General features: G+C 40.7%; 1 protein-coding gene across 1 annotated transcript in view; it reads right to left on the bottom strand.

The window, feature by feature from the left end:
* RAB20 (RAB20, member RAS oncogene family) overlaps positions 1-22506 on the bottom strand; it is a 28187-nt gene extending 5681 nt beyond the window's left edge. The window contains exon 1 of the mRNA XM_002189500.7: positions 22145-22506. Coding sequence (XP_002189536.3) covers positions 22145-22316 — 172 coding nt within the window. The 5' untranslated portion in view covers positions 22317-22506. The remainder of the gene's footprint in view (positions 1-22144) is intronic.
* Positions 22507-27265: the final 4759 nt, after the last annotated feature.

Genomic DNA, 27265 nt, shown 5'->3' with positions numbered 1-27265 from the left:
AAGGTCCCTAAAGGTTTCAGGAAAATTCTCCTGCCCACATAGGAGTCAGGCTGTCAAGTTTTGAGAGTGATGAAGGCAGGGTTCTTCATTACCTTGTTCAAGGTTGGTATTTATTTCTTGTAGGTGGCTTTATCATATTTCCCTTGAAGTCAGGAGCTTTGTTAAGAACCGGACTACATCTGTGGTTACTTGGGGATAAAAATAAAGCTCTCCATCTCAAAGGATTAACAAGGATTACATAAATAGAAATTTGTGGAAACATGAGTCACAAAGGACGGGAGAGTCCAATTTCTACCCATCCAGGAGCTGTCAGAATATATGATTTCCTGATCTGCCAGAGAAATGCCAACACTTGGTTTTTCTTCAAGACAAAATTCCCCATGGAATGATAGTCTCCGAGACTGAGAGAAACTAAATAATTAAACCAACAAATCCAAATAAACAAAAAACTCCAACACAACACCCCCTACCTCTCCCCAGAAAAAAACAACCACCAACCACAAAAGCAATTACAGTTAAGTAATGATAAAATTCATTTCAGCTGCACTACAGAAGACACTTGCATATGTTGAAGCTTCAGTATGCAACACATGTCTAGCTCTGCTAAAAACCAAGATGACATTTATTTTGTTTATGCTCATTACTTAGATATGAATCAACATTCACTGCATGAACTGTGCCCTATTTTAGCAGATTCTATTTAAGTTATTAAAATTAGATGTGTATGTCTTGGCCAAAGCAGAATATAACATAAACACAGGAGAGTAGTGATCTTAATACCCAAAGGGCTTTACTTGCATGTTTTAAAGTAGAAAGAGCTACACACATGGAAGAAGAAAATATCTACCACATGGGATAAGTGAACAATGAACAAAGGAAAATTCTTTCATAAAGCTCTCCAAGAAGAAAACATCAAAAAACAGTCAAGAAAGTGAGCTCAAAGTAATACATGATTGAGACATGCCTACTCCACTTCTAAACACAATTTATTCTGAATTATTAACTCAAGAATCTTTATCTCATAATAGGAGACTTAAATTTGTGAAAGAAATCATCTCTTCCCTTAAATCTATGCAGTTTTTACTTAATGAGCAAATACTTTGGGTTATGAAGGAGTCTGAAATTGCCAAGACCCTCCAAACATCCCCACTCTACAAACATGAATTATTTTAGTCTTCTAAATCTCCTTCTGCAAAACAGCAGCTCAGTGTGAGAACACAACCCACACGAACCAGAAGCAGTCATTCACTTCTCATTTAAGCAAGACAAGAAATCATGACCAAACCGAGCCCTGTCCTCCAGTCAGCTTTAATTACTTAGAAATACCACACTTCCACTAACAAATGTGCCCCTTGGACACAAAATCAATGACTAGAAAGACTAGAACTTTCACACTGCACAATCATTTCCTATGAATTACTTAAACACCCTTAGGTTTGGTCTTAGAAAATGGAGGTTATTTAAAAACACTTTTAAAATAAATAGAAACAACACAACTTCAGTCTTTATAACATTTTTATTTTCACTTCGAATTAAAACACAAACACATGTAAAAGCACCATCGTGTTGCACATGACTCCTTCTTCCTACCAATATATACACACCCACAGAGTCCTTATCACAGAGGTCATTCACAAGCTTAGATCCAAAGCTAAGAGCCAAGCCTGACAGCATTTAGGTATTTATACTGCTGCTTTTAGATAGATAAAGGAAATGTACTGCACGAGCTGCTTCTCCTGCCCTGGAGGCTGGTGGTCAGGAAGGCAAATATGCTCTGGACATTAGTTCCAAGTGCTACAAATCTCTTCCCATAAAAAGATCATAATATCCCAATGGAGGGAAGTCCCAGATTCAGAGGAGCCAACGATGTATTTGAGCTGACTGCCACAGATGAGAAAGCCTCATGAACTGCAAGCAGTGAAGCAGAAGATACTTTCTAATACATTTAACTTCATGACATTTGAATAAAAGGCAGATCTCGAGAATGCAGTGTGCTGCTGCTATACAGGAGGAATGTAACATTATTTTCCTGATCTGGAAGTGGCATTACATTATGTCACTATAACCTAGTCCCCCACTGAATTCACATTCAGAAATTTTATACAATCTACTGGCAGGCTATAGAATAGAATTCTATCCAGTATTAAAAATTCAGTTTAATAGATCTAATTTGGGCCTGGACAACTGGATAAAGTTACTCAAGAAAATCCAAGTAGTCATCTAACTGGAAGCAGAGAAAGTTTTAATAAAATAGGAAATGCCTTGGCACTATAATCCTATATTTATGAGCTATGGTTCCCCAGCATGACTTTTATCCTGAGAGATTAAGCTGTACCCTTCTACATAAATTAAAATATTAAAGAGATATTTTTTTAGAAGAATACTAAACTACCATCAGTGATCCAACAGTGTCTGGGATAACACACATCCAAGAATATATGTAAGCTCTAGTTACTAGTGAATCTAAATTATGATAGAAATAAAAATCTAGGAAAAATACACAGAGATAAGTGAAGGACTGTGAGAAAGGGCTAATTCTTAAACACATTTTTTTAAAGAGCATTAACACTTTTCTCTTTGGAAGCAAACTTATGCAGGAATACTAACAGATATTACAATATATATTATCCATGGAATAAGAGGAAAATCTATAACAGGTTTCAGGAAAATCTGGATGAAATTAATAGCATTATTAAGCATCAAGGCCTTTCACTAGGGATTCTGTCTCTAATACAATATGCAAGGGAAAAAATAAACCTCATCCTTTATTTCTATTTCTTTAAATAACAAAGCCAACATCCTTATGGGCATCTAAATTAGCTATTAAGATTCTGCCAAGAGAAGACAAACTACCCTCCAGGAGGTTAGTCTGCACCAGCACCTACCATGTGCATTAAGAAATGCAGCTCATTCTTCCTCTGCTTTATCTAAGAGTACCAAAAGCAAAAATTGTGTTGCTAAACAAATAAAAAAACCTCACCACAATCAGTGTTTCTAGGAAAGGAATTAATTCAGAATAATTATAAACAAAAATAATCACTAGAAGGCATCTGAAATACAGAAAAACGGGGTGATTACTTACTGGAAATGGAAATTCAACTATACTTCATACATAAGAATAGTAATACCTTTAATGAAAAAAGCTTTATGCAGATTTCTTTTAGCCCACTTCTTTCCTCTACCCCTAAAGCTAACTAATATGCCATAAATAAGATTTGAAGGACATGTTCCAGCAAGGACCAACAAATACCAAATACGTGGAAGATTTTGCACTAAAATTCTACCCACTTCACCTACTTTCTTTCTTCCCTTAAAAAGGGTTAATAACTTTGCTAAAATGAATGCTGCCTATATTTCTTTACAGGTTCAAGCTTATTGTTTGTTTAGAGCATTTACAAAAGGAAAATTACACAAATCCCAGGATGGTTGGGGTTAGAAGGGACCTCTGGAAATCAAGTCCAACCTCCCTGCTGAAGCAGGCTTGCCTAGAGCAGGTTGCACAAGATAATTCCAGGCAGGTTGTGAACATTTCCAGATAAGGAGGATTCCAAACCTACCTGGACAGTCTGTTCCAGGGCTCTATCACACTCAAAGTACAGAATATTTTCCTAATATTTAGATTACACTTCCTGCATTTTGATTTGTACCTTCTGCCCTTATGCCTTCATTGGGCACTACTGAAAAGCCTGGCCCCACCATCTTGACACCTGCCTGTAAGATTTTTATGCAGTGTCAAGATCTCATCTTAACTGGCTGAAATAAACAACAGCACAAACTACCATTAACGTGTTCCTCTTTATGGTTCTCACCAGCAGAAAGTGCTCATAATTCTATTTCGGCTGTGCTTCCTGTTTTTATAGGCCAATCCACTCAAGAAAGCCCTGGTTTGTTGGGAGAAAAATCCCCTTTATGCCCTTGACCTTTCCAAGAACATCTTTCCTTTGTCAAAGTTGAAGTATACCAATAGGTCAGGCAGTTTTAACTGACTCTCTAATTTTTATTATAACATCAATTCAATTAACATTCCAAAAGTGATATTTTGGCACAATTCACATAAAACAATTCTTCCAAAGAAGTTCACTTCAATGGGCCTTTTATTGTTAGGACAAAAAACACACTGAGAAGTTATGCAAGAATGCCAGCGTGGTGTGCTGCACATCACATGTCAAACTCTGCAAGATGTGGTTAATGATTTACAGGATCATCTGAGCGTTATCTGAAGAATATGAGTTGTTGCAATATGCTTTTCTTCACAAAAAGGCACACACAAACCCCTCTTTAGTAATAATCACAAAACAGAAAATAAAGGGATTTTTTTTGCTGCAGATTAGTTTTATTTCATAATCTCCAAGAAGATTATTAATCTAGGCATATTCTGGTAGAAACTCCAAAATAAAAGGCTAGTCACCACCTTTTTCTGATGTGTGGAAGAAAAGCCTCAAAAGCCGTGTAGCCTTAATTTACAGCACGCCTCCAAATAACGAACAACTGAAACATGGGTAAAAATTTCCTGGTCTTTTTGACAGTTACAGTGTAACAGTTTATGGAGAAATCTGCTTTTAAGTAAAAGATTAATTTTCTAAAGGCAGTTAAACTAAAAGCAGATGCCTAGCAGCTTGCACAGGTGCCAATCAGTTACATCCTGCAGAGCATTCTGAGTCCCAGAGGTATCCAAAAAAACTGATTACCATAGATGAAGCCTTCTCACCCACAGCTCAAATACAATAAACATCCCTCAGTCATCTTGTCAAATTCTGCATTATTTGATCATTAATTAGTTTAAATATTCCCAGAAACCTTTTTAATCCAGCCCTGAAGAGCAGTTTGTCCATTTTCATTCCATAACTGATAGTGAAGGCTTGCATTTCTGGTTCCCAATGACAGACACACTCAATGAAAGGGGGAGATCAAGTTTACGTGGGAGAGAATAAAAGAGAAAATTTTTAAAAATTCATAAAGGAAAAGAACATTTACAGAGCATGATCAGAGACCAATTGCAATCCTAATTCAAATTTTACCTCCTGCATAATGGAGATTACAGAATTTCACTCAGTCCTTGTCCTTGTCTTGTGACTTTGAATTTGTATTCTATAAAATATCTACAGAAAGGAAAGTTAGTATCCCACCAATTAGCTTGTTGGAGTTCAGCTTTCAGATTCTGAGTTTGGATAGACTTTCAGCTTTACAAAGTAATCTGTTCAAAAAACAAATGCCCCTCCCTCAAACGCTACACTAAAAAAACACCACATTCCCCAAATCCCAGAAAAACTCCACACTCCTCCTAAAAGGTATTCCCCCATGGCTTAACCTCTTTAATTACTCAGAGAAATTAATATATTTTCACTCAGACTCTTTGCCTCTGGCTTATTTCTCTGAACTAAAAATCCTACCTGTAGCTCTCTTCTCCCATCTTTCCATATTATTTTATTACCAAGAATGTAAAAAGGATCTCACTGAAGTCACAGTGTTACCTAAATTCTTGATGACTTTTATCTCTCCCTACACTTCCTGTACTTTCCAGAACAGCTCATAGGTTCTGGGACAGCACAAGGTACCAAGAGCTTGGTTTGCCATCTACTAGCAACTCAATGGACCTTGCAAAACACACTGTTGCCCAATGAATCTAGCTTAACATGTTGCCAGCACCCCACATTAGTCTCTCTTCATTGCAGCCTTATACGTTTGTTTAGACTGTGTATTTTTAGCTGCAATTGTCTTTTTATAGAGAGACTTACAAACTCAGTGCCTTTGGACTAAAGGTTTCTGTAATCACCAATGCCTTCAGCTGCCCAATGCCTATATAAAGGAGAAGTAGTATCAGAGAAGATTCCTATTGTCTACAAAGTTTAGCCTACTAGTTTCAGCTTTTCTGGAACAAAAGAATACCTGGAATCTGTTCTGCTACATAAATGCAAAATAATTTTTCTTCCTGCCAAGAATAAATCAGAACTTACCATTCTAAAAATGAAATTAAGACTGAGCTTCTGAAATCACGAGAATTTTAATTTCAAAATAGATGTTCCCATAGAAACAGTATGCTTTCCATCCAAAGCGATCACATTTCATAAAAACACGAATATGCTTTCTATCCAAAGTTTTAAACTTAACCATATTATGTCTAGCAGTACACAGCATTACACAGAGACACAGAGAAAACCTCCTAACCACACTATATAGCATGCTTTTGCCAACAAAAACTTTGGCTAGACCCACATTAAAAAAAAAAAAACAACCCTATTTGTAGCTAAAGATTCCACTGATTCAATCCTTTGAATAACTTTTACATGTAGCTAGCTGGGTTTACTTTTTTCAAGCCATTCATTTTATTTATCTCTCTTGATGTACAGTGTTCATTCCTTCAAAAAGGAGATAACCCCAGAAGATTCAAGCACGTGATGTATTTTCAGCTGCCTGGAAGGGTAGGGCCTTGTAGAAGATGAACAGAATGAATCTTAGGCCTGCCAGACAAGCAAGCGTACCACAAGGTGCACCTTCAACACAAATTGAAAAAATGACACAAAAAATGTTTCTCTCTGAAATGTCACAGCTGTGAAGGGAAATGTTTTATCTCAACACTGATATCTGGCAAAAGAAATAAGGGCCAAACAGATTGATGGGACACTACCATCCTATCTAAAAGCAAATGCTCCACCAGGACTCCTACTGAAATCTAGCATCAACACCATGTCTACTGAAAATGTAGCAGAGTGCTAAATTAAGCTTATTAAGTTAAATTCATGAAGTTCCTATATGCCTTTACTGAAATGAGAGCAGGAATGCAAGAATGAAACTAGAAATTTAAGTCCAAGTAAGTAAAAAAGCGTTGATGTAAAATTCTTCTGAAACTATGTGTCTAAAAGAAAAGTTGAAACTGCTGCTCAGAAAGAAATGGTCATTTGGCAGCTTTCCTTCAGCAAAATATGATTTGGAAAAAAATATAAGGGGAGGGGGAAAAACAAAACCTTGGATTTACTTTGGAAGAGTTCTGCAGGAAGCAGTATCACTAGACACTGAACTGCAGCAGCAGAGCTTGACAGTCAAATCCTGCTGAACAGTGAGTAACGGAGTAACAGAGACCAGTTACAGGACAGGGCTGTACAACAACCTGACCTAGGCAAGATACGCGCTTCTGGCCTGTGGGAGAAGCTTTTCAGCTTTAACACCTGCTGAAACACAAATTCATTTCCTCAAAGAAAAGTACCTTCTACAGAAAACAATTCATTTTCCACGGGGTGAGTTCTAAAAGCAGCTGGTCTTTCTTTGCAGTACCTGAAAACTGATATTTTTTCCCTTAATTTACACTGAAGGCACTTGTTGCCCTGACTTTGAAAAGTGTTAAGCTTTCTTTCATAGATCTTTTGAAATTTTAAAGTTCTTCTAAAAGTTTTATATGCCTTCTGATCTTTACATATTTCTACTAGAGTTTCTCACACACATTCATGTAAATAATGATTGGTTTGCATTCTTCTTTGTGGGAGGAGAGAATTGATGGACTGTTGGTTTGACCAGTGTGGTTGGAAAAGTAGCAATTTCATCCTCCAATCTACTGTCACTTTTGGAATTCTACATATTGCGAGGTCAGAAATAAAATTTGGTCTTTTTCTCTCTTGAACTCACCAGGCTTCTGTGTACTCATTCCATGTCCCATAGTGACACCCACTTCCCTACACAATTTCCTAGCAGAGGGTGTTGCCAGGTCCTTAACTTCTGAGTCACTCAAAGGAGACCCTCAAAGCCCACACTCCTTCCTGAAGCTTGCTCTTCAAACTGAGAAGCAGCTCTTGAGCTCAGGCAGGAATGCGTGGCCAGGTGTACTTTAGCACGGTCTGACTGGCACTGCAGGGCCAGGAGGTCACTCCACACTTGCTGGAGGTTTTATATTGCTCAATAAGGAACTGGCATATTAGGTAGATTAGATTAGATAAATAGATAGATTAGGAGTACTGGTTTGGCTGGAGCTGAGTCAATTTTCTTCACAGTACCCAGTATGGGGCTGTGTTTGGGATTTGTGCTGCTGATTTGGGAAACTGCATAGATAACACAGGGATATTTTAGCTATTGCTAAGCAGCAGAGCATTAGAAAATTTCCTGTTTCTCATTTTTAACTTTAATAGTTAATACATACTTTAACCAATATGTACCTTAAAAAAGAAAACTTGAAGATGCACAAGCAGGCCATCCCTGTGTGCTGAAAGATGATGTAGCCTACCCGGACTTCAACAAAGCCTTTGACACTGCCTCCAATGGCACACTCCAAGAGCTGGCAGCCCACGTCTTGGGAAAAAGCACTCTGCTGGGCTAAGAACCAGATGGATGGCTGGGCCCAGGACATGGTGCTGCATCTACCTGGCATCTGGCCACCAATGGTATTCCCCAGGGATCGGGGTGGGACCTAGTCCTGTTCAATATCTTTTTGGATTATCTGGATGAGGAGACTGAATCTACCTCCAGCAAGTCCACAGACAATCCCATGTTGGGTCAATCTGTGGGAGGGTGGGAAGGTTTGGCAGAGGGACCTGGACATGCTGGATCAATGGGCAGAGACCAGTGGCATGAGGTTCAACAAGACCAAGGGCCAGGTCCTGCACTTGGCAGCAACAACACGAGGGAGCAGTACAGGCCGGGGCAGAGTGGCTGGAAAGTGGCACAGCAGAAAAGGACCTGGGAGTGCTGGTCAACAGGGCATGTCCTGTGAGGAGAGGTTGAGGGAGCTGGGGCTGTTTAGCCTGCAGAACAGAAGGTTCAGCAGGGACCTTATTACCCTCTAAAATCACCTGAAAGGAGGGTGTAGCCAGGTGAAGATTTGGCCTCTTCTCCTGGGTAACCAGCAACAGCACAAGAGGACAGACTTAAGCTGCACCAGGGGAGATTCAGGTTGGACATTAAGGAATAATCTCTTCACAGAAGGTGACAGACACTGGAATGGCTGATAGACATGATGAAGCCCAGCTTCCCTGGAGATGGCTGAACAACTACCTACCAATGAGAAGTGAGGAATGGATTCCTTCTTTTGCTTTGCTGGCGCATGCAGCTTTTGCTTTACTTGCTAAACTGTCCTTGTCTTAACCTACAACTTTTCTCACTTTTACTCCCCCAGTTCTCTTCCCCATCCCCATGGGGCAGAGTAAGCAAGAGGGTGCTTGGAGCTTAGTTAAGATGTATCTCAATGAGCACTCTGAAATTCTACTCATCAGCATTCCTGCTAGCTCTCAGCAAAGAACTGTTAAGTCAGAGTCTGCCACTGCCTCACAAACAAGAAATTCTTCCTGTTTTTCTTCATTCGTTATTCCTGTTTTAAGCCAAGTTAGTTTTTTTAACTTCCTCATTAACATTTTAACTTTGCTATAGACTTAGTGCATTACAACCTCTTTTTTAAAAATCAAAATTCCCCATAGGATGTTTTGCAGAAGGGTTAACTACATACGTAGCAAGACAATCAGTACAATACACCATTTCTGGAGTGAGGAAACACCGTGAACTTAATAAATATCTTAATTAGGGAATTGTCATTTTAGTAACAACAAGAAGTTTACTGTTACTAATTGCAGACCCTCTTTGGATTAAATTTTGTATCCAACCATACACAAAATTTAATGGTCTACTGTTTCAAGAACAGTCTTCTTTTTCCATATTATCACTTTAACCTCAAACACATTCTATGTATTTCTGCCTCCTGGCTGTCAGTTATTTCCCTTCTTCCCATGAATAGGAAGCCAAACCATCAAGAAGCAGCTGTGAACTCTTTTGTGGACATCCACCTAACAGGAGTCACACATGGTAACACAGTAAGTTAGCTTTCTTCCACAGACGCACAGGAAAGCTTCAGAGCTTGTTGCCCAGAAAGGCTGTAGGTACTCCACCCCTGGAAATGTCCGAAAACAGGCAGGATGGGGCCCTGAGTAAGCTGATCAAGTGGATGGTATATCCCTGCCCATGACAGGGGGTTGAAACTAGATGATTTTTAAGATCTTTTCCAACCCAAAGCATTCTAGATTCATTTACATAGCATTAGCTATGGTAGTGCCTATTTTCCATCAGCCCCACTTTCATAACTCCTTCCATTAATATTTCAAAAGCACTAGCAGCAAAGACAGGCCAACAGAACCCAGCTCTACCCCTCAGTGCTCTACTTCAGGGCCATCCCAGGACATCAGCCAGAGGCTTTTAGAAACCTGCAAGAAGTCCCTTATTTAGACAGTTTCAGGGATCTACAGGCTGTTCCTACCATAATATCAGACCACCAGAAGCAAGAATTTTTAGCCTTTAGTAATCAGTCTGGAAGGTCACATACCCATGGGAATGCATCTTCCAACCCTACCACACAGCCACAGACCATTCTCTTCTTCCACAGCTGCAGCACAGCTTTGTTCAGTACATGCATGGGACACTGCAGTATAGAGAGGGACTCAAGTATATCGGCCACGCTCCTTTTGAAGATAAAATTAATTACTAGGCTCATATGTAGGTAGCCCCTCAAGCACTACTTGCATAAATCTTTTATCCTACTAGTATGTTTCCAGGTTGATTAGGAATAGAGGACAGAAAGAAGAGAACTAGAAGCTTTTCTAGAGACCTAGCTTTTACAGAACTGAAATTAGTGCAAGCCAGCAGCTAAATGCTGGTATTTATCACTGATCATTACTAGGTGAGGAGGGGGAAGGAAAGGCATCTACGAATCACAACATTCACATCCTAAAAAACAGAGCCCAGGTTACACAAAAACACACTTGAGAGCTGGCAGGCTGTTTTGCAAGAAGTGACCTTCTGTGTCACATGTTTCCAAAGTGAGGAACGATTCTTGCACACATAACAAAAAACACAGTTGTCCAAAATGCTTCAGGAAGCTCTGGTTATCAGGTCAATAGCAGATACCCACAGCTGGTCTGCCCCTGCAGTTACTTTGGCAAGAGCCTCTTATTTAAGGTTAAGTCATCCTTTGGTGAAATGGAACTGAGGCACAGTAGATAACTATAAGCTAGCTCCTGGTTTGTAACACTGAGTTTAACTTTAAACCATCCTTCACCAGTAATTTGAAAAATATTTAAACTTTACTAAATGTGTAGAAATAAAGCCCATGGATCTTGCAAACTGAATTCAAAAGTCTACTGTTTGACTTTTTCCTAGAGAAACTCAATAACATGGGACATAAAATTAGCTCACTTATTATTATTTATTTCAACATTTTCAATGATTTATAGGCAGGTTCTCAACTAAGAACACAAGCAATGAATTCATGCACAATTAACCTTGAAGAAAAGTATAACTGATTCTATTACTTACCAGCTACCACCAGTTTCTATTCAGTTGAAACCTTCACTGGGTGCTTCTAAATAGTTGCTATTTGTCAAAAGCAGGAGGTAGTTCTGGTTATCCAGTGGGCTGCCTTCAGCAAGTATCAGAAGTGGGAAACTGTCTCAGACAGTGCTGCTACCTGGGTTTTGTGGGAATATATTTATTGTTCAAAACATTAAGATAATATTATCACAGGATGTGTGACTTGTGTTTTCAGAGCTTATACTAAGATGAACAAATGGTCTTTACATTTCTGGCGCTACTTCTCCCTTCTAATTCTCCTTCCAGTTTCTCTGCCTACACAAGAAAGAGCATAGGTAATATCCACAGTTTAGGAGAATTAATTTGAGAATTAAAGAAACTGCAATCAGACAAGAGGCATGGTACATAATCTTATTATTGTTCTCCAACCTGGTACAAAAGGAGTAGTGCTAAAAATCTTAAACAACTCAGTTCTGAGCTTTTTAACAAATAAGCTACAAAGGGCAATGCTACCTCTGTCCAGTGTCTGACCATTCAACCCCCCTGCCAAGAGGGGAAGCTGCTTATAGAAAGGGAACTGCTCACTGATTTGCTTGCACTGCATCCTCTTCTTCCATAATTAGGGCAGTATCTCCGAGTCACAAAGTGTTCTGCCACTCAAAGAGAAGACAACTATTCCACTTCCACTGTGGTTCCAAGACTTGAAGTGAAAAAAGGAGTCAAACAGGACAACATGGAAAGGGCACAAAACAGCAAGGGAGATAGGGAAAACAATACAAATGTCATACATACAGCTATCCGCTGCAGGAAGGAAAGCTCACGTCCCAAAGGCAGTCTTACAGTCTCATGAAAATAAGAAGGTATCATACTGGTAGGGGTGGAGTAAATGAGCAGTTTGAGACCTTTTTAGTTTCACAAAATTGGAGATCTAGTTTTTTAAAAAGCAACAGCCTCTATCAGGAAGGGGAAAAAATTAAAATAAATTCACTCATTATACCAGTGGGGATTTTTTGTTTTGTTTAAAACACCCAAGTCTCACTTGCAGCAAACCACAAGATTTGATGAACCCTTTTATGAGGCTTGGAAGATGCTGGCTCAACTACACACATCTTTTTCTTTCATTTATTTTTGTACCTATAAGCCACCACAGATTCTGGTAATTTCTCCCCTTTTCTGAATGAATGAAAATTTTGAGAGCAAATGATAGGTGGAATATAAACAAAAAAAACCTCTAGAATGTTAACAAGATACTTATTTCTACTTTCAACAATTAACAAAAGATTTATATGCCTAGATCACAGGCCCAACTATGAAGAACAGAAACTGAATTTTTGAGGCCTTTCACAACAAAATCTCACATATTCAAATATATATGGTTGAATATTATATATGACTAAAAACTCAAGTAGTCATCAGCTGCAGAATGTAAATCAAAAATTTTCCTTTTATTTCAACTGTACAGAAGACCATTATTTTTAAACTAAGTATGTAAAAGCGGTTGGACAATACCTTTTCTCTGTATTTTGCAAGAATCTCCTAAAGTACAAAAGCGGTAGTTAGGAATATTAAGTTATGTAATAATTTATAGAAAATATGTAATTGTATCAAAAAGAAAGGCTGAGAACAGGGAGAATAGCTACATCAAATGCTCACACAGGCCTTTAGGCTCTCAGCAGAGATCCTTCATGAATGACTTCTTGATGGCTTATGCAAAGCCAACTTTGATTCTCATCTGCTTCTTAAGAGTTGGAAAGATATACTAGAAAATTCACAAACACATCTGATATCTTCCTTTAAAAACCATGTTAATAAGCACTCTTCTATATTTGTTTCTTTACACACCCTAGTAGGTGTGGAAATCTTGTACGTTTATTGAGTTGGTTGCCCTAAAGGAAGCTATCCTGAATCTCCTGTGATGTAGGATAGCAAATTACTTATGTAAAGAATTCAAATTAAGAGCAAAAACCCACTCACTTCCTTTGACCACCTCTGCTCTCTACAGCACACTTGCATAAGTTAAGTTTAATCACCAACATGAAATCTCATTTCCTAGGCATATCTTCAGGTACTGAATATGAAATTACTGTTAATCAAGCACAGGAAAATGAATTTATCACATCTTTGATGCCTTTTGATCAACCCCCTGGATGTTGTACCCAGTGTTTTCCTGAAAGAAAGGAAATCATTCAGACTTGGAAAAGGAAATTTTCTTTCTATTCCACAATTTTTAATTCTTCAAATGTATCCACCACAGACTCAGCGTCTTTCTAGATGGAGACCCAAACAAAGGTTAGTTGTTTGGATATTTTGCAACAGCAAAATGTGACTCAGATGAGGGATTACTTAAGTGTACCTTCAGTTGAGGCAGTAAAACACTGCCACTTGGAAGCTCACATGGCCAGTGGCTTCAACACGGGACAGCAACTGCAGTGAAGCAAACAATTCATGTAGATATAAGATGTGACTGCAGCGTCAAGTAAAGAGACTTAAAGTAGCCCATAGAGTACCAAGAGAAGCTCAGCTAAGGCACTGTGAGGCTGCTTATGAGTTTCCCTGGTTTTGATATTTGTGTCACCATAATGTGCGTGTACTGAGCTGAAACTAGAAATTTACTCACCATACAAGATCACTTGAAGTAGTAATTGTAAAACAACTAGCAGCCAATTACCTGCCCCACACTAGTATTTTAAGTATCTACTGTCCTCTTAATTGTATAGTCAACAGAAAGACACCACAACCCTGACTGCCTAAGTTCAGGCACCTGGACATAAAATGCTAATTTTAAATACCTATTTGTAATTGAGTCAACATGTGTTACTTTGTATACATTCATCTCCACATTACAGTTTATGAAGCATTCTGCTGTTTTGTGCCCCACTGTTTACTCAGCTAGAGAGGGAACTACTGGGAAAAACATTTCCCGTCCCATCCCTGGGTTTTTCCCCCTCACACTCAAACTGAAAGAGCTGTTGTTTCTTAGACAACTCAGGTACACGTTTCACAAAGTCAAACTGAAGAATGCAACAGGGTATTAGTAACTTGTTTTCAGGCCCAGAACACCCATGCCTTTGCATACACCCTCTAGGACACCAGTTTAACTGAAGCCAATAATCCAGTTCTTGGACACCCTTATTTTCTACAGTCTCTCCTACCAGCTCCTAATCCATCAGGAAGATGAATTTCCATATATCTGCAATTTTTGTGAGCAGCTTTGCCACTGCATTTACGCTGTTTTGCTAACCATTTCTCTTCTTTGTGCCTCCCTCCCTCATACATTTTCAGTATTGGTGTAAAGCAGACAGTATTTTAACTAATCTTTCGGCTGTTGAGTCAATTTTGACAGACATCTGCAAAATATAACTCTTCCTTCAGTAACCAGGGAAGAAGAATGCAATGCCAGAGGCACAAACTCTTCATTAGGAAGATTCTTCATATTGCTCCAGCCTAGAATCTGTAACTTTAAAAAATGGCATATTGAGTCAATTCAAGAACTTGAACAAACTCAAGTCCTCTTGAAAGTCACTCATATTTGTCGAGCTGCAATGCCTTGGCAGGATCCTGTTCAGCTTTAGCCAAGCACATATCTTGGGTCACTGAGACTGTTCAGGGAGAGCCCTACTCAAACTGTTGAGTACTTTCCCACTTAGGCTAGAACAGCTCAGTCACTTTGCACACTGTTATTAAATACCACATGCAAAGTGGGGATTTAATGTCGGGGCTGGAACACAGAAAGCAGCACAGAGGTTCACATACATTTACCTTAGCCTGCATCAAGTACTCACGAGGTGCCATAACTTCCCCATTAACTTGACTCTGCAAGTCAGTACTAAAATTACACATTAGAAATAAAACTCTGCTTTCAGTAAGTTAGCTATAGCTGAATAAATTGTGTTACTTTTGTCTTCTGTTTCTTTTTTATATGTATTTTTCACTATTCCCTCTGACAAGGTATTTCTGTATTTTTACTTAATTTGAATACAAAAGCATTTTCAGCTGCAGTGAATTTGTTACCTTTGACTTTACTTGTGTATCATTGTATTTTAAATTGCTGGACAGAAAATAGAACTTCCTCCAGGACATTCCCCAGGCAGTTCATTATTTCTTCGTATTTTTAATCATCTCCCAAGATATTCTACTCTTTTCAGGATACAGTCATTGAAAAAAAAAAAAAAAAAAAGTAATCCAGTGCACTGTTTCACAATAACAAAACCATGTTTCCAGGGATAGTCTATAGCTTAAATTTTTATTCCTTCCTTTGTATCTGCTTCAGAGGCTTTAGACACAGAGCTCACCGACAGTTAGCTCTTTACAGGAATTTCTGTTCCTTCGAGCTTCAACTCTTATGGTTTCCTTTTCAAGATATGAGAATATATAGCTTATAACCATACACAGCAATCTCAAGGAAGCCACACTTTATGTGTATGAGGCACTGGTCCTCAGCCATCATTGTTTTTCATACAACAATCATGAACAACTAATTGAGGCCAATATAATATTCTGCAAAATAATTTTCCCAAGGGCAGAAAGGAAATAAAAATGTTTTAAAAATTTATTTTAAAAATCTAAAAATCAAAGACTCTTGCTGGTAACTGGCCCACAAGCCATGACTGACCAGCAACAAACTTAAAGGATTTTATTCTCCATAATTTCCAACCTCTATGTTTAGTTCTCACCTGTTGAGTGCAAACACATGCTCAGCAGCCTTCCTCACTGATGGTCTCTGATACCCAAGACACTTTTTGAGGTGATATCTCCTATGTCCTTCCAACAAGAAACCTCCTGAACTAAAGATAGCTCACTACACATTCAGCAAAACCCAACCACAACTGCTGCCAGAATTCCATCAGTGCAGAAAGGCACATGCATCAGAGCCCTCCTTTGGCTTCAACTAACCCACCCAACCATCTCATCTGCAGCTTCTTTTTCCCTGCTGTCATCCTCTACTTCCAAAAGTCAAAACCAGAATAATATCAAACAGAGTGGCTTCTATCAGTGTTCACTTGTGAGGAAATGTGTCACCTAAATCCTCTTCTTTCTTTGTTCTGCTGCAATATGATGGAGGACCATGTTTGTGCCCTACCTACCGACAGTTTGCATATTGCTCACCACACAAGGCAATGTTTGGTCCCAGCTTCCTCGGCTGATCTCACACCCTGAGGACCAAGTCACACCCCATATCAGGTTTGCCTTGAGAACTAAGCTGGGTCACTGCCTTTACCAAGAAATGGAGTGTAGGATCAGGGGAAGTTCAGATTGGACACTAGGAAAAGATTCTTCACTAAGAGGGTGATGAACAGGCTGCCCACAAAAAAGCACCAAGCCTTTCAGAGTTCAAGGAGGCCCCTCTTGGTCATTTGGTTTAAAGGTTTAGTTTTAAGTAAACCTGCAAGGAGCAGGGAATTGGACTTAGTCTTTATGGGTCCCTTTCAGCTCAAGATATTCTTTGACTCAGTGTGCACAAGGAAGTGTTCATCAACACAGATAACTTGTGAAAAAAAGAATAAAATAACAAAACCAAACCCACAAAATTGTCAAAGCCTAACTAAGCAAGGGAGGAACCTAATCCTTTTTACCGGAGGGAATCTAACACATCTTAGCAGCTAAACATTGACACCTTGCCCGAGAAAGCTCAGCACAGGCAGCTGCCTGCACTGCAGCCCATGAAACCCCAGCAGTCAGAGATCAGAAGCTGTGAGCAATTCACACGTGCTCACTAGCACTGATTAACATCTGATTAAAACCAGCCACAAGAGATGCAAGCAAGAACTCATGAGGCAGGTACACTGCAGCTGACTCAAAGCACAGAAGAGCCTCTTCTAGGCTACGTTTATGTCCTTTGTCCCTAACTATACTAGCTCTAACAAGTTAAAAAACATATATATATATGTGTGTGTATGTATACGTATATATATGTATGTATGTATGTATATGTATATATGCAGGTAAAAATAAATAACTGGAAGATATAAAAATATGAACCTATAGCTGAGTATTCACAGAATAAAAAAAACAAGTCAGTCTTTGTTGACAGATAGCTCAAGATAAGAAGGTAAGTTTTCTTCCTATAAAGTTAACCTTCATGTTTCCCGATTATAATGCTGCATGAATATCTGATGGTAACTCCAAAATTCAGCCTTTTATAATAGAATTAGAGGATCCTGATGTGAATTTCCTAAAATACTGGTCATTCATTTACCAGTTGACTGCTCTAATACTATGCCAGCAACACAGGGGACATGGCCTCTAATAATGAAGAAATTTTGCTGCTGGGGTTAAGAAACTACTTATCTGTCAGATGAATAAATGTCAACTTAAAGACACTGAAAAATCTAACATACAGAAAAGTTTTACCTTTTGAAATACCAAGGCATCAGAAAACATCCCTGAACACTCCTACAACATCATTAGCTGTAGCCACCACACATTATTATTCCAGGTTTAATGGTGGAATAGGACCAAGACCCTCAAAACTTCAGGAGGTTTTGTGCTGCCAGACATAAAAGATTACATGCTAGCTCTGAGCTACATGCCATCAGCACCCAGCAGGAAGCTTTAGTGTATTCTGCAGCTGCTGTCAGCACTGCGTAGGAAATATATTTATATATACACATATGTATATACACACACAGAAATATATATATATAGCTTTGACATCCTGAGTGTCCAACCCTCAATCCTTTTGTGTGAGGAGGAAGGTCTTCTCACTGATGTTGTTGCTTACTTTCCTTGTTGCAGAAAAATACTACTTCAAAAAACTAGTACAAATGTCTCAAAGCATGTATTCAAATGCTTTAAAGACTAGGCCTCTATCCAGCAAACTAGCTCTTCAAAATATGCTAGAAGTGTACAGTTACTTCTTTTTGTACTTAAACTTTCTACAGTTTATGGTTGTTGTTGTTTTGTTTTTTTTTTTTTTTAGTACCTTTGAATTAAATGATCCAAAGAGAAAACAACAAATGCAATTTGTTGCATCAGAATATAAGAAGTAAACAATTCTATGTACCAACCACAAATACAACAGCAGCCGTGCTGGGTCAGACACAAGACTGACTATCCAAGCCTCTGACAATGGAGAAACTGCCAAAAGCAGAGGTCTAGGAAAAGGAGAGCTTTGGAACATGGCAAACATATGATTCTTCTCCCAACTATTTCTCCATCTGTGGCTTGTTTCCTTGACTTGAATGCAATTCCAAATAACTTCTCTCATAATCATCAAATTGGAAAATAGGAGATGTTGAACTACTTGTCATGAGCATTTACATAAAAAAACAATCAAGTCTGACAACTTCTGTACACCTATTTTACAGGGCCTGTGGATAAGAGCATGAAAGATTTAGACTAGACTAAGCAGCTGATTTTTCCAAGATAAGGAGGGGTATGAATGTACAGATAAGACTCCTCCCTAGAATAACTGATTTACACTTCAAATCTAACTTGGTAGAACAGGTCAGGTGTGCACACTGATTTCATTAACGATAACACATTTTAATGCACATTTTAAGCATGGTGGTAAGCAAATTTAGTTCTTCCTAGGAGAATAAGATTTTTCTAAATTCAGAGCAGGAAGTAATGCAAAATCAACAGAGTGATTAGTGAAAATGACAAACATTTTAAATACCTCAGAAAATCAGCAATTACACTTGCACTAGTATCCATGCATACTTAACTTTTGATCCATCACCACTACTGCAGATATTCTCATCAATCACTAAAGTCTAAGTGTGCACAAGCATCACTTTGTATTACAAGAATGAAGCTTCATTGTATTGAAGCTTGCATTGTTACAGCCAAATGCCTACCCCATACCAGAAAAACAAATAACCATACAATCTGAACTGCAAGTAAAACATAGGGGACTTCTATGGAGATCAGTCCCAAAAATAATGCTCATAAGCAACAAGAAAAATAAACATATATTCACATACTAAATATAATACAAATGGAGAAAATTTAAAAAGATATATTCCAGTTTACCTTGTTTAATTATGTATTGAACTAGCTACTACCATGCATATCCTAATTTTTCTAGGCCAAATCTTCCCTATTTCTACATCATACATTGTATTAAGTGCTATTGAGGTATTTAGACAGACATCCTGAGCTGGCACTCAATATTTAAGTAGGTGGGATGGGTGCAAACTTTGATCCATGTTCTTGTCATTGCTCTGCTAAACAATTTCATCTCCTGGATGATTGTTTGTTGCTGGATTTCTCTCTATATCTACACATACATAATTAAAGAAAACATGTATCAGTATTTGATAACCCTATAACTACTTCACAAGAATTCACTAGTAAGCAACATCAGGTTAATAAACAGACAAAAAAGCTAAATTTTAAACTCCTCCTTACTATACACTCCAAGCTTACTTGATACCTACCTGGTAGAGATAAGACAGTGAGACTGCAGAGAGATAAGAGGCACAAACCAAGGTCTCCAGACACATTGAGGTCAGCAAAAGCATAAGTTCCACACAAAATAAAAATAATAAACAAATAAGTAACACCGACTGTTGAACCCCCTAGTGACTTAACACCAGAGTTACAGTGTCAACAAGGTCCCTTACTTCTTCACCAGGACAGCAGAAAGTGCATACGTGCCCTGGGAACTTCTGTTAATTCCAAGATTAATGAGAGCAGTTAATAAATGAAAACCCACAGGCCCCAACAGTCTAGCCCAGTTTTGGCAACTTCCATCATTCTGCAGGAGCACAAGTTAACAGGGAGATGGTGCAAGAGCCCCTGTGTGCTCCTGAAACACAAGAGAGGGGACAGCCAGGCTCAGTGCTAACTCCAGCAATAGAAGAATGAGGAAGATGTGTTATGCCACCCTGGCACAATACAGCAACACTTTTCAACTGTTGCTCCGCAAACAGAGCTTCAGCAATTCTGCTCCAGAAGTGCTGCTGAGCAGCAGGAGCTTCTACTGCAGAGCTGAGCACTGGCAGTGGCCCTGCTCCAGGGTGCTGAGGGAACTGCGGCCACTGGGGAAGTTATTGCTGAGCTCTGAACATCTGAACTGTCCTGACACAGATATCAGCTGGTTGTTCACCTGGCACATGGAGATTCCACCTCTGGAGCTTTTCAGATTCCACATACAACCTGATTCCTCAATTAACACTGAATAAAATACTGCAATAAGAATAAATGACTGACAAAAAGGGCTCTAAAACCAGCAGACAAGCCTTGGAGGGACTTATTTTATTATGTATGATAAAAAAATAGAAGATGTTAATGAAAATTACCAAGGAACAATCTCACCAAGGCAGATGGTTTTTCTGTTGAAATAAAGCCCACTGCTAATCACCCACAGGGGTCTGGCTTACTAGAAGCAAGCAGCAACTGGCCACAGGAGACTCTCCATAGTAAAACAAATAAATTCCAAAACTGAAGTAGATTTAAAAAAATAAGTACTGCAAATTATATAGAAAGTATATTTAAAACAGAGCTACTGGTAGAGGGAGCTTTCATGATAGTAACAGATTACTAAATGCAAGAAAAAGCTCTTAAACACCTCCTCCCCACACTTCCCAAAAGTGTTTCTGTATAACTTTTCTGCAGTTTCATTTCTCCCTTTCCTCCTTCTCAATTCCTGACACAGGAAAAGCCATTTTGGACTAGATTGTGACATGAAGTGACACAGCAAATGAACTTCCCTCCCAAATTTCACCTCCCAAATTTCATCAAGAGGAAACTGGAATATTGCACGATGCTGCAGCTCCACAAGTTTCACAAGGACATATAACCTGCATTCTTCATGTTGCCACTAAGCAGTTTTAAAAAATCCAGCTAAACATGAGAACAAAAAAACCAAAAACAATCAAACAAAAAACAACAACAACAAAACCCACAAAACGAAGATTATATTTGCAAAGAACAGCTTAAAGGCAAGAGCATCCATTGACTTAATTGCAGGACACTCTGGTCCTTTACATGACAAAGGACAGCTTCCTAACTTAATAATCAAGAGCAAGACATTCATATGACTAAGGACTACAAACTCCTTCTCCAGTCCGTGCTCTCCCACCTCCTCCACCCCAGGCCTCCAAACCACAGCCCACACTCAGTCCTGCATCCCAGAGATGCTGCCTGCCACAACAGTGGGACAGACAGCCCCTTGCTGCTATCCCAGACAGAAAGTGCCGGCAGCCCGTGCTCTTTGTGCACCGATTTCTTACAGCTGCGGGGAAGGGGAACGCCACGTCTGGAGGGCTGGCAGGCAGCATGCCTTAGGAAGTCCGCGTCTGACACCAGCTGATATCAAACTCAACAGTACACAACGAGAAGGGATGAACAGAAGCTGTAACCTCTCCAATTCCTGACTGAACTTGTAGCCAGCAGCCATCTACTCGGGTAAAACAACGCAACCGGGCACCGCAATCTTCCCTGTACATCCACATTTAGCAAAGCAATTCTAAAAATACGAGACGAGTAGTTGTAAGGCCCCTTACGGTCCGTCAAAGTCGTCTCTCTGTTCAGACTCTGTCCTACCGCCAAACCCTATGATTCAGAGGACTGACTCCACCGTAGAGCCGAACCAAGGCGATAAGCAGCGGGGCAGGGTTCCCGACGCCGGCCGCCGCCTCCGGGGCACGGCGGGGATCACGTCTCCATCCCCTGCCCGCCGCTTCCCGGGCTGTCCCGAGCGAGGTCACCCACCCCGCAGCTCGTACACTGGGGCCGAGCCCAAACTAGGGAAAAGAAAGCTCCGCGCATCCCAAGGCACGGAGGGTGCCGCGGGCAGCGCCGCTCTCCCCGGAGCCGGAGGAGAGGGGCAGCCCGCCAGCAAACACCCCGCGGGTGCCGGGGCACCCCGCTCCGCCGGACCCCCACCCCTCCGCGCTGCCCCCCGTGCTGGGGGACCCCTCACCTGCGGTGTCCCAGATGGAGATGTTGTACGGCCCCCACTGCTTCAGGTAGAAGGCGCCGCCGACGGTGCTGACCGTCTCCTGGAAGCGCCGCTCCATGTAGCGGTGCAGCAGGGAGGTCTTGCCCACGTTCATGTCCCCCAGCAGCACCACCTTCCCGTCCGGCTTCTTCATCGCGGCTCGGCTCGGCTCCCTGCCGGCGGCCGCTCCTGCCCCTGGCCCGGCCCGCCCGGCGGGGCCCCGGAAGCGGCGGGACGAGGCCCGGGAGCCGCCTCCGCCGGCAGCGCAAACTTCGGGGGCTCCGCTGGTGCCGCCGCGATCCGGCCCCGGCGCCGGCTGCTCCTCCCCCGGCCCGGCCCGGCCCCGCTCCCGCCCCGCCGGGAGGAGGGGACGCGGGCGGGGAGGCGCCGGAGCTCGGGGCCCCTCCGCCCCTGCCCTGCCCTGCCCTGCCCCAGAGGAGCCGGGCCAGGTGTCCCGGCCCCGGGGTCCCGGCTGCCCCGGGGCGGGCTGGCCGCTGGGCGGCTGCCGGGAAGCCGCGTCTCGCGAGGTGTTGGGGGCCTTGCTGAGCCTTCGGGGAATGCAGCTGCGTCCCGGGATGCTCGCGTCCTTCCAGCTGGAGATGGCACAGACACCATCTCCGCAGCCCTCCCGGAGCCCAAGGCAAAGCATCCCGCTCCCCTCCTGGGGTGTGTACATGGAGGGACAGAAAGTTGCTCCCAAATTAAGGTCTCTCACAGAGCTGTGACGCTGCCAGGCAAACGCCTTTGCCCTGGTGAGAGGGAGGTATCAGGGCTTATTTTCCGAGGGGCAGGTCTACCCAGTTTCAGTCAGTGGCCCAGCTGCTGTAATTCAGATTAATTCCATTACAGGTGATGAAATTGCAATCATTTAAATTACCCAGAGATCTAGCCTATCCTTTTTGCATCAGTCCTCTTTATGCCAAGCAAATCTGGGAAAAATATAAACATTCTACAAATTTGGGACAAATAAAGGGATAATTTGCAGACCAGCTGAGGGGGAGGAAGCAACTGTTGCACTATTCTTAAAATAATCTATAATTTACTAATTTTCTCTCCCTCCCCACAGAAAAGTGGTCAGATAGAAGCACTTTTCTTAATAAGTAAACATGTATCCTCATTCTTCCATGTCTCTTGCTGAAACTGCTAGAATTTATTTAGCCAGTCTAGGCTGCATATTTATGAGATGCTTTGATTTTCGCCTACCTGCTAAAAAGGATTAGCTGTGTGACAGTTTGGGTTTTTTAAAGCCATGCCTACTTACTTTTGCTTATTCTGCTTTGACTGACCAGATTTGTAATCTTGTAGCTGTACCCAGTGATATGTAATTTTAGTTCAGAATAAAATATGCTCCAGATATTAAAGTATTGGCTATACCCATAGAAAGGGGATATTAAATTTTTAGGTTAAAAAAGTCTTACAAGTGACTTCAAGGTATTAATATGGGATGTGATTCAGGGCTGTGTGCAATACTAATTGGGTGGGGGGGTATTGTTTCACTTGGATAATTGTGTTGCTCTATTTTTCTGTGGCATGTGCAGCCTTTGCATTTTCTGCCTGGATTCCCATCTCACTCCTAAAGTTGGGAAAAATATACTCATTGGATCAAAGTGCTTCTCTGACATACCGCAAAGCAAGTAGGTTTCTTCTGGGTGCTTGGTATGAAAGTGTAAAAATAACAAAAATTCTCTTTGTATGGAGACTGCTTGCAAATTCCCATGTGCAATACGTTTTGCCCTTTTGAAGTGGCAGGTGCCATATCAGAAAGAGAAAAGAAGAAACTTGTATCAAAGAGTTTGGACCATAAGGATCTGCACCTGTAAAAAAATCCTGGGTTTATGTACTTTTACCTTATGAACTATTTTACTGTCCAGTCAATAACAAAACACTTAAAAGCTTAAACACAGTTATTAATTTACTTCTGGTACCAAATCCTAGCAGTTAAAGCACTTATCATTTCTAAATTTATACACACAATTTAAGCACAATTATTTCTGAATTTTACCAAAATTTTGCTGTATTCAAATTATTTTCACGTACTAGTGAAATGTAGGTCTTTCTGGTATTCAAAACAAGTATCAATTGTTTCTAAAAGTAAGCAGAGAAGTTAGGACAGAAAACAGTCTGAGTAACAGGGTAAAAATGCAACTGGGATTTTAGACTCTGTTAATAACACGCTCTATATAAAGAGAAGCCTTTACCCTTCACAGATGTTTTCTGCAGTTTCTTGAAACACCTACCTACATCACCACATATTTGAGTGGGTGTATTTCCAGCTAGCAGCAGTCAGACAGAGAGGGGACTCTCCTGAAAGTGTTGCCAGCTAAATGTCCCTGATGGCAATGTATCACTTTTGTATGTTAAACATAAGCTAGCTCAACAAGGTGCCATATTCATCTGGTCCAGTACTGGTTTGGACCTGGTGTAACAACTAAGAACTAGCACTCAGCAAGGGATGTGCATTACCCCACTAGTATTCATCTCCCATTCACTGCTTACTTAAAGGGTTGTCTCTGTTTCACAGCAATCTGTCCCTAATAATCAGGTGCAACAGGATGGGAGGGTGCTGTGTGTTGTTTCAGATCCTTGGGAGAATTTAGGACAGTGGTGATCTGAATAGGGTCAAGGTATGTCAACGGGCCCTGAGGTGAGCCCTTAAAGAGTCAAGTTTGTGAAGTCCTCAGCAGCCTGAGCTCCCACTGACCTCAGGAAAACACGCTCACTAGGCAGAGCACAGTGTTTTTTGTTATTACTGCCGACGTCGCCTTGGATGAATGCACTCCAAACTACAGCATGCAATTTAAGTCACCTCTAGTTAAAGTCAAATGGCTCACGATAGTCTGTAATGCAATATAAATAATAACAGAGCATATGTGAAAATATTTGGGAGAACATTAAGAGCCTGTAATTTGCTCTCTAGCACTCAGATGTATTGGCCTGTTGCAAGATAATTTCCCCAAATCACTGAGTTGTCTGTAGCAAGACATCTCCACAGTTGTCAGTATGGGCATGAAGAATGCCAAATTACTTGATAGGAAGGAATATGGAATACTTTACTCTCTAGGTAGTACATGTATGTGAACTACATACATTGTCTGGTGTTTGTTTTTCATTTTAAAGCATCTGAGGGCACCTTTAATTACAATGAGGTTGTTCATTAGCCATCCTGACAGCATGACAATGTGCTCACCATGGTTGGTCTCCAGATGTTCTGAAATTGAGACACTTGGATTAGGATACAAAGAGGGACAACACATTAAAGTTTCTTACCCACTTGTGTGCTACAGTAAGACCTTCCCAAGAGTAAGAATGTTAGCCTTGTACACAAGCCAAAAACCTGAGCCAATAATTACTGTACTGATGTCAGGGTAACTCAACCTTTCTAGTCTCCCGCAGCATGAAAGCTGCTTAGTATTGCAGCAGAAAATTAGAGCCTGTTTATTTTTTTCCTTGCCAGCCTTCCCTATATATATATGTATTGTCCTGCCTATGGTCCCCATTTGGTCTTCAGGCTAATAATATTTTGTAAGTTCATGTGAGGTGAAATGTTTGTCACAGAACAGGGTTGTTTTTTGCTGAGCTGATCTTATTTTAGAGACAAATTGGGCAAGTCGTTGAAAGGATATGTCACATCAGCTACTAACTGCTGCCCCCAACATGTCACAGGTGTGCTGTGGACTTGGTGTTCAGCACCTCAGTCTGCCTCCTTTTTGTCCTCTGTCAGTGTCTCTGTGTTTTGGCTTGTTGAATCTCCATGATTTGATGTGTGCTTTCTGAAGGTACCACAGGTGACCTCAATGGGACTGTTTGTAATGATAAAGGTGGTACAAACTTATCCTACTTTTAAAACATGGAAGAATCCATAACTTAGAGCCACCTCTATCTCAGTTACCTACTGAATCCTAGACAAGGCTTTACAAACCAAATAGAAGGACAATAAGGAAAGCTTCTTCCTTGTCCTTAATACGTGCTGGCACACCAGTGCTTTGTTGCACCTCTTCATGAAGCATGAGGTCACTGCAGAAGCTACAAACAGGTACCATTTAGTGAACCACAGCAATTTCTGGTTTTGTTTCTGCTTATTGCCTTCCTTTATGACTTCTTTCTTCTAATAAGCAGTGAGTTTATTCTTTTTAATGAGTATGCATGCTCATGAAACAGAAATATTTGCCCTCATCATCTTTCAGACAGCTGTAACTAGAGCTCACTCTCAAGGTGCTTTCTTTCAGGCTACAAAGCCTGAAATATTTAGACAGAGCAGTGGCAATGTGATGAGTAGCTGTGTAGCCTGAAAAAGCTATTCTTCATGTTGCTACAGCTTTGCCAACATATTTATTCTAACATATACTAGGTCCTTTCTCTCCACCACACCAGTTAGTCCACAACATAGATGCCCTAATCCAGGGAAATTGCCTGTACTGCTTATCAAAAGCTAGTCTACCCTTCTGTAGGGTTGCAGTTCACACCTTTCTTCCTCTCCTTTTCCTGTCATTTTTCTTAGGCTGGCACTAGCCTATTTTGTTTGACTATTCCCTATGACAACTGAACTTGATAAGCTGATGAAAAACCAGCTCAGCAGTGACTGTGAGTAATTTTTTGCTGGTTTTGTGATCGGCACAGAGGAGGCTGATGAGGCAGCCCATGGTTGGCAGCACTGAGCTTCAGTCCCCTGGGTCTTCAGCTAAGCAATGCTGGCTGCTCACTTTCCTTTGGCAAGTGCCCCGGCTCTGCCTCATCTTCAAACCTTGCAGGTTTTGGAGCACCTCAGTTGTAGGACTGCTTCCTTTCACCAGGATTGGAAAAGTATTTCACTGTATCATTTCTGCCTGGTCGGTGTCTGAATCACATTCCACTGAAAGTGAGATGATAAACCAACCAGATAAACCAACTAGCTCAAGACATCCTTACCATAGAAAAGCCTGACCTGGATGATTAGAATTTCTCTGTGTTTCAGGCAGTTGAACATCAGGTCTTAGACAAAAACCATGAAGCAACCTGAGCTGTAGATATACTCAACCACTGAGTGAGCAAAAATAAACTCTTCCCTGAAGCACAGGTGCTAGAGATGCAGATGAAAATAGGAGCTCAGGAGGAACTTCCCACCCA

Source organism: Taeniopygia guttata, chromosome 1, assembly GCF_048771995.1.
Source record: "Taeniopygia guttata chromosome 1, bTaeGut7.mat, whole genome shotgun sequence".
Classification (NCBI taxonomy): Eukaryota; Metazoa; Chordata; class Aves; order Passeriformes; family Estrildidae; genus Taeniopygia; species Taeniopygia guttata.
This window is presented reverse-complemented; position numbering and strand designations above follow the sequence as displayed.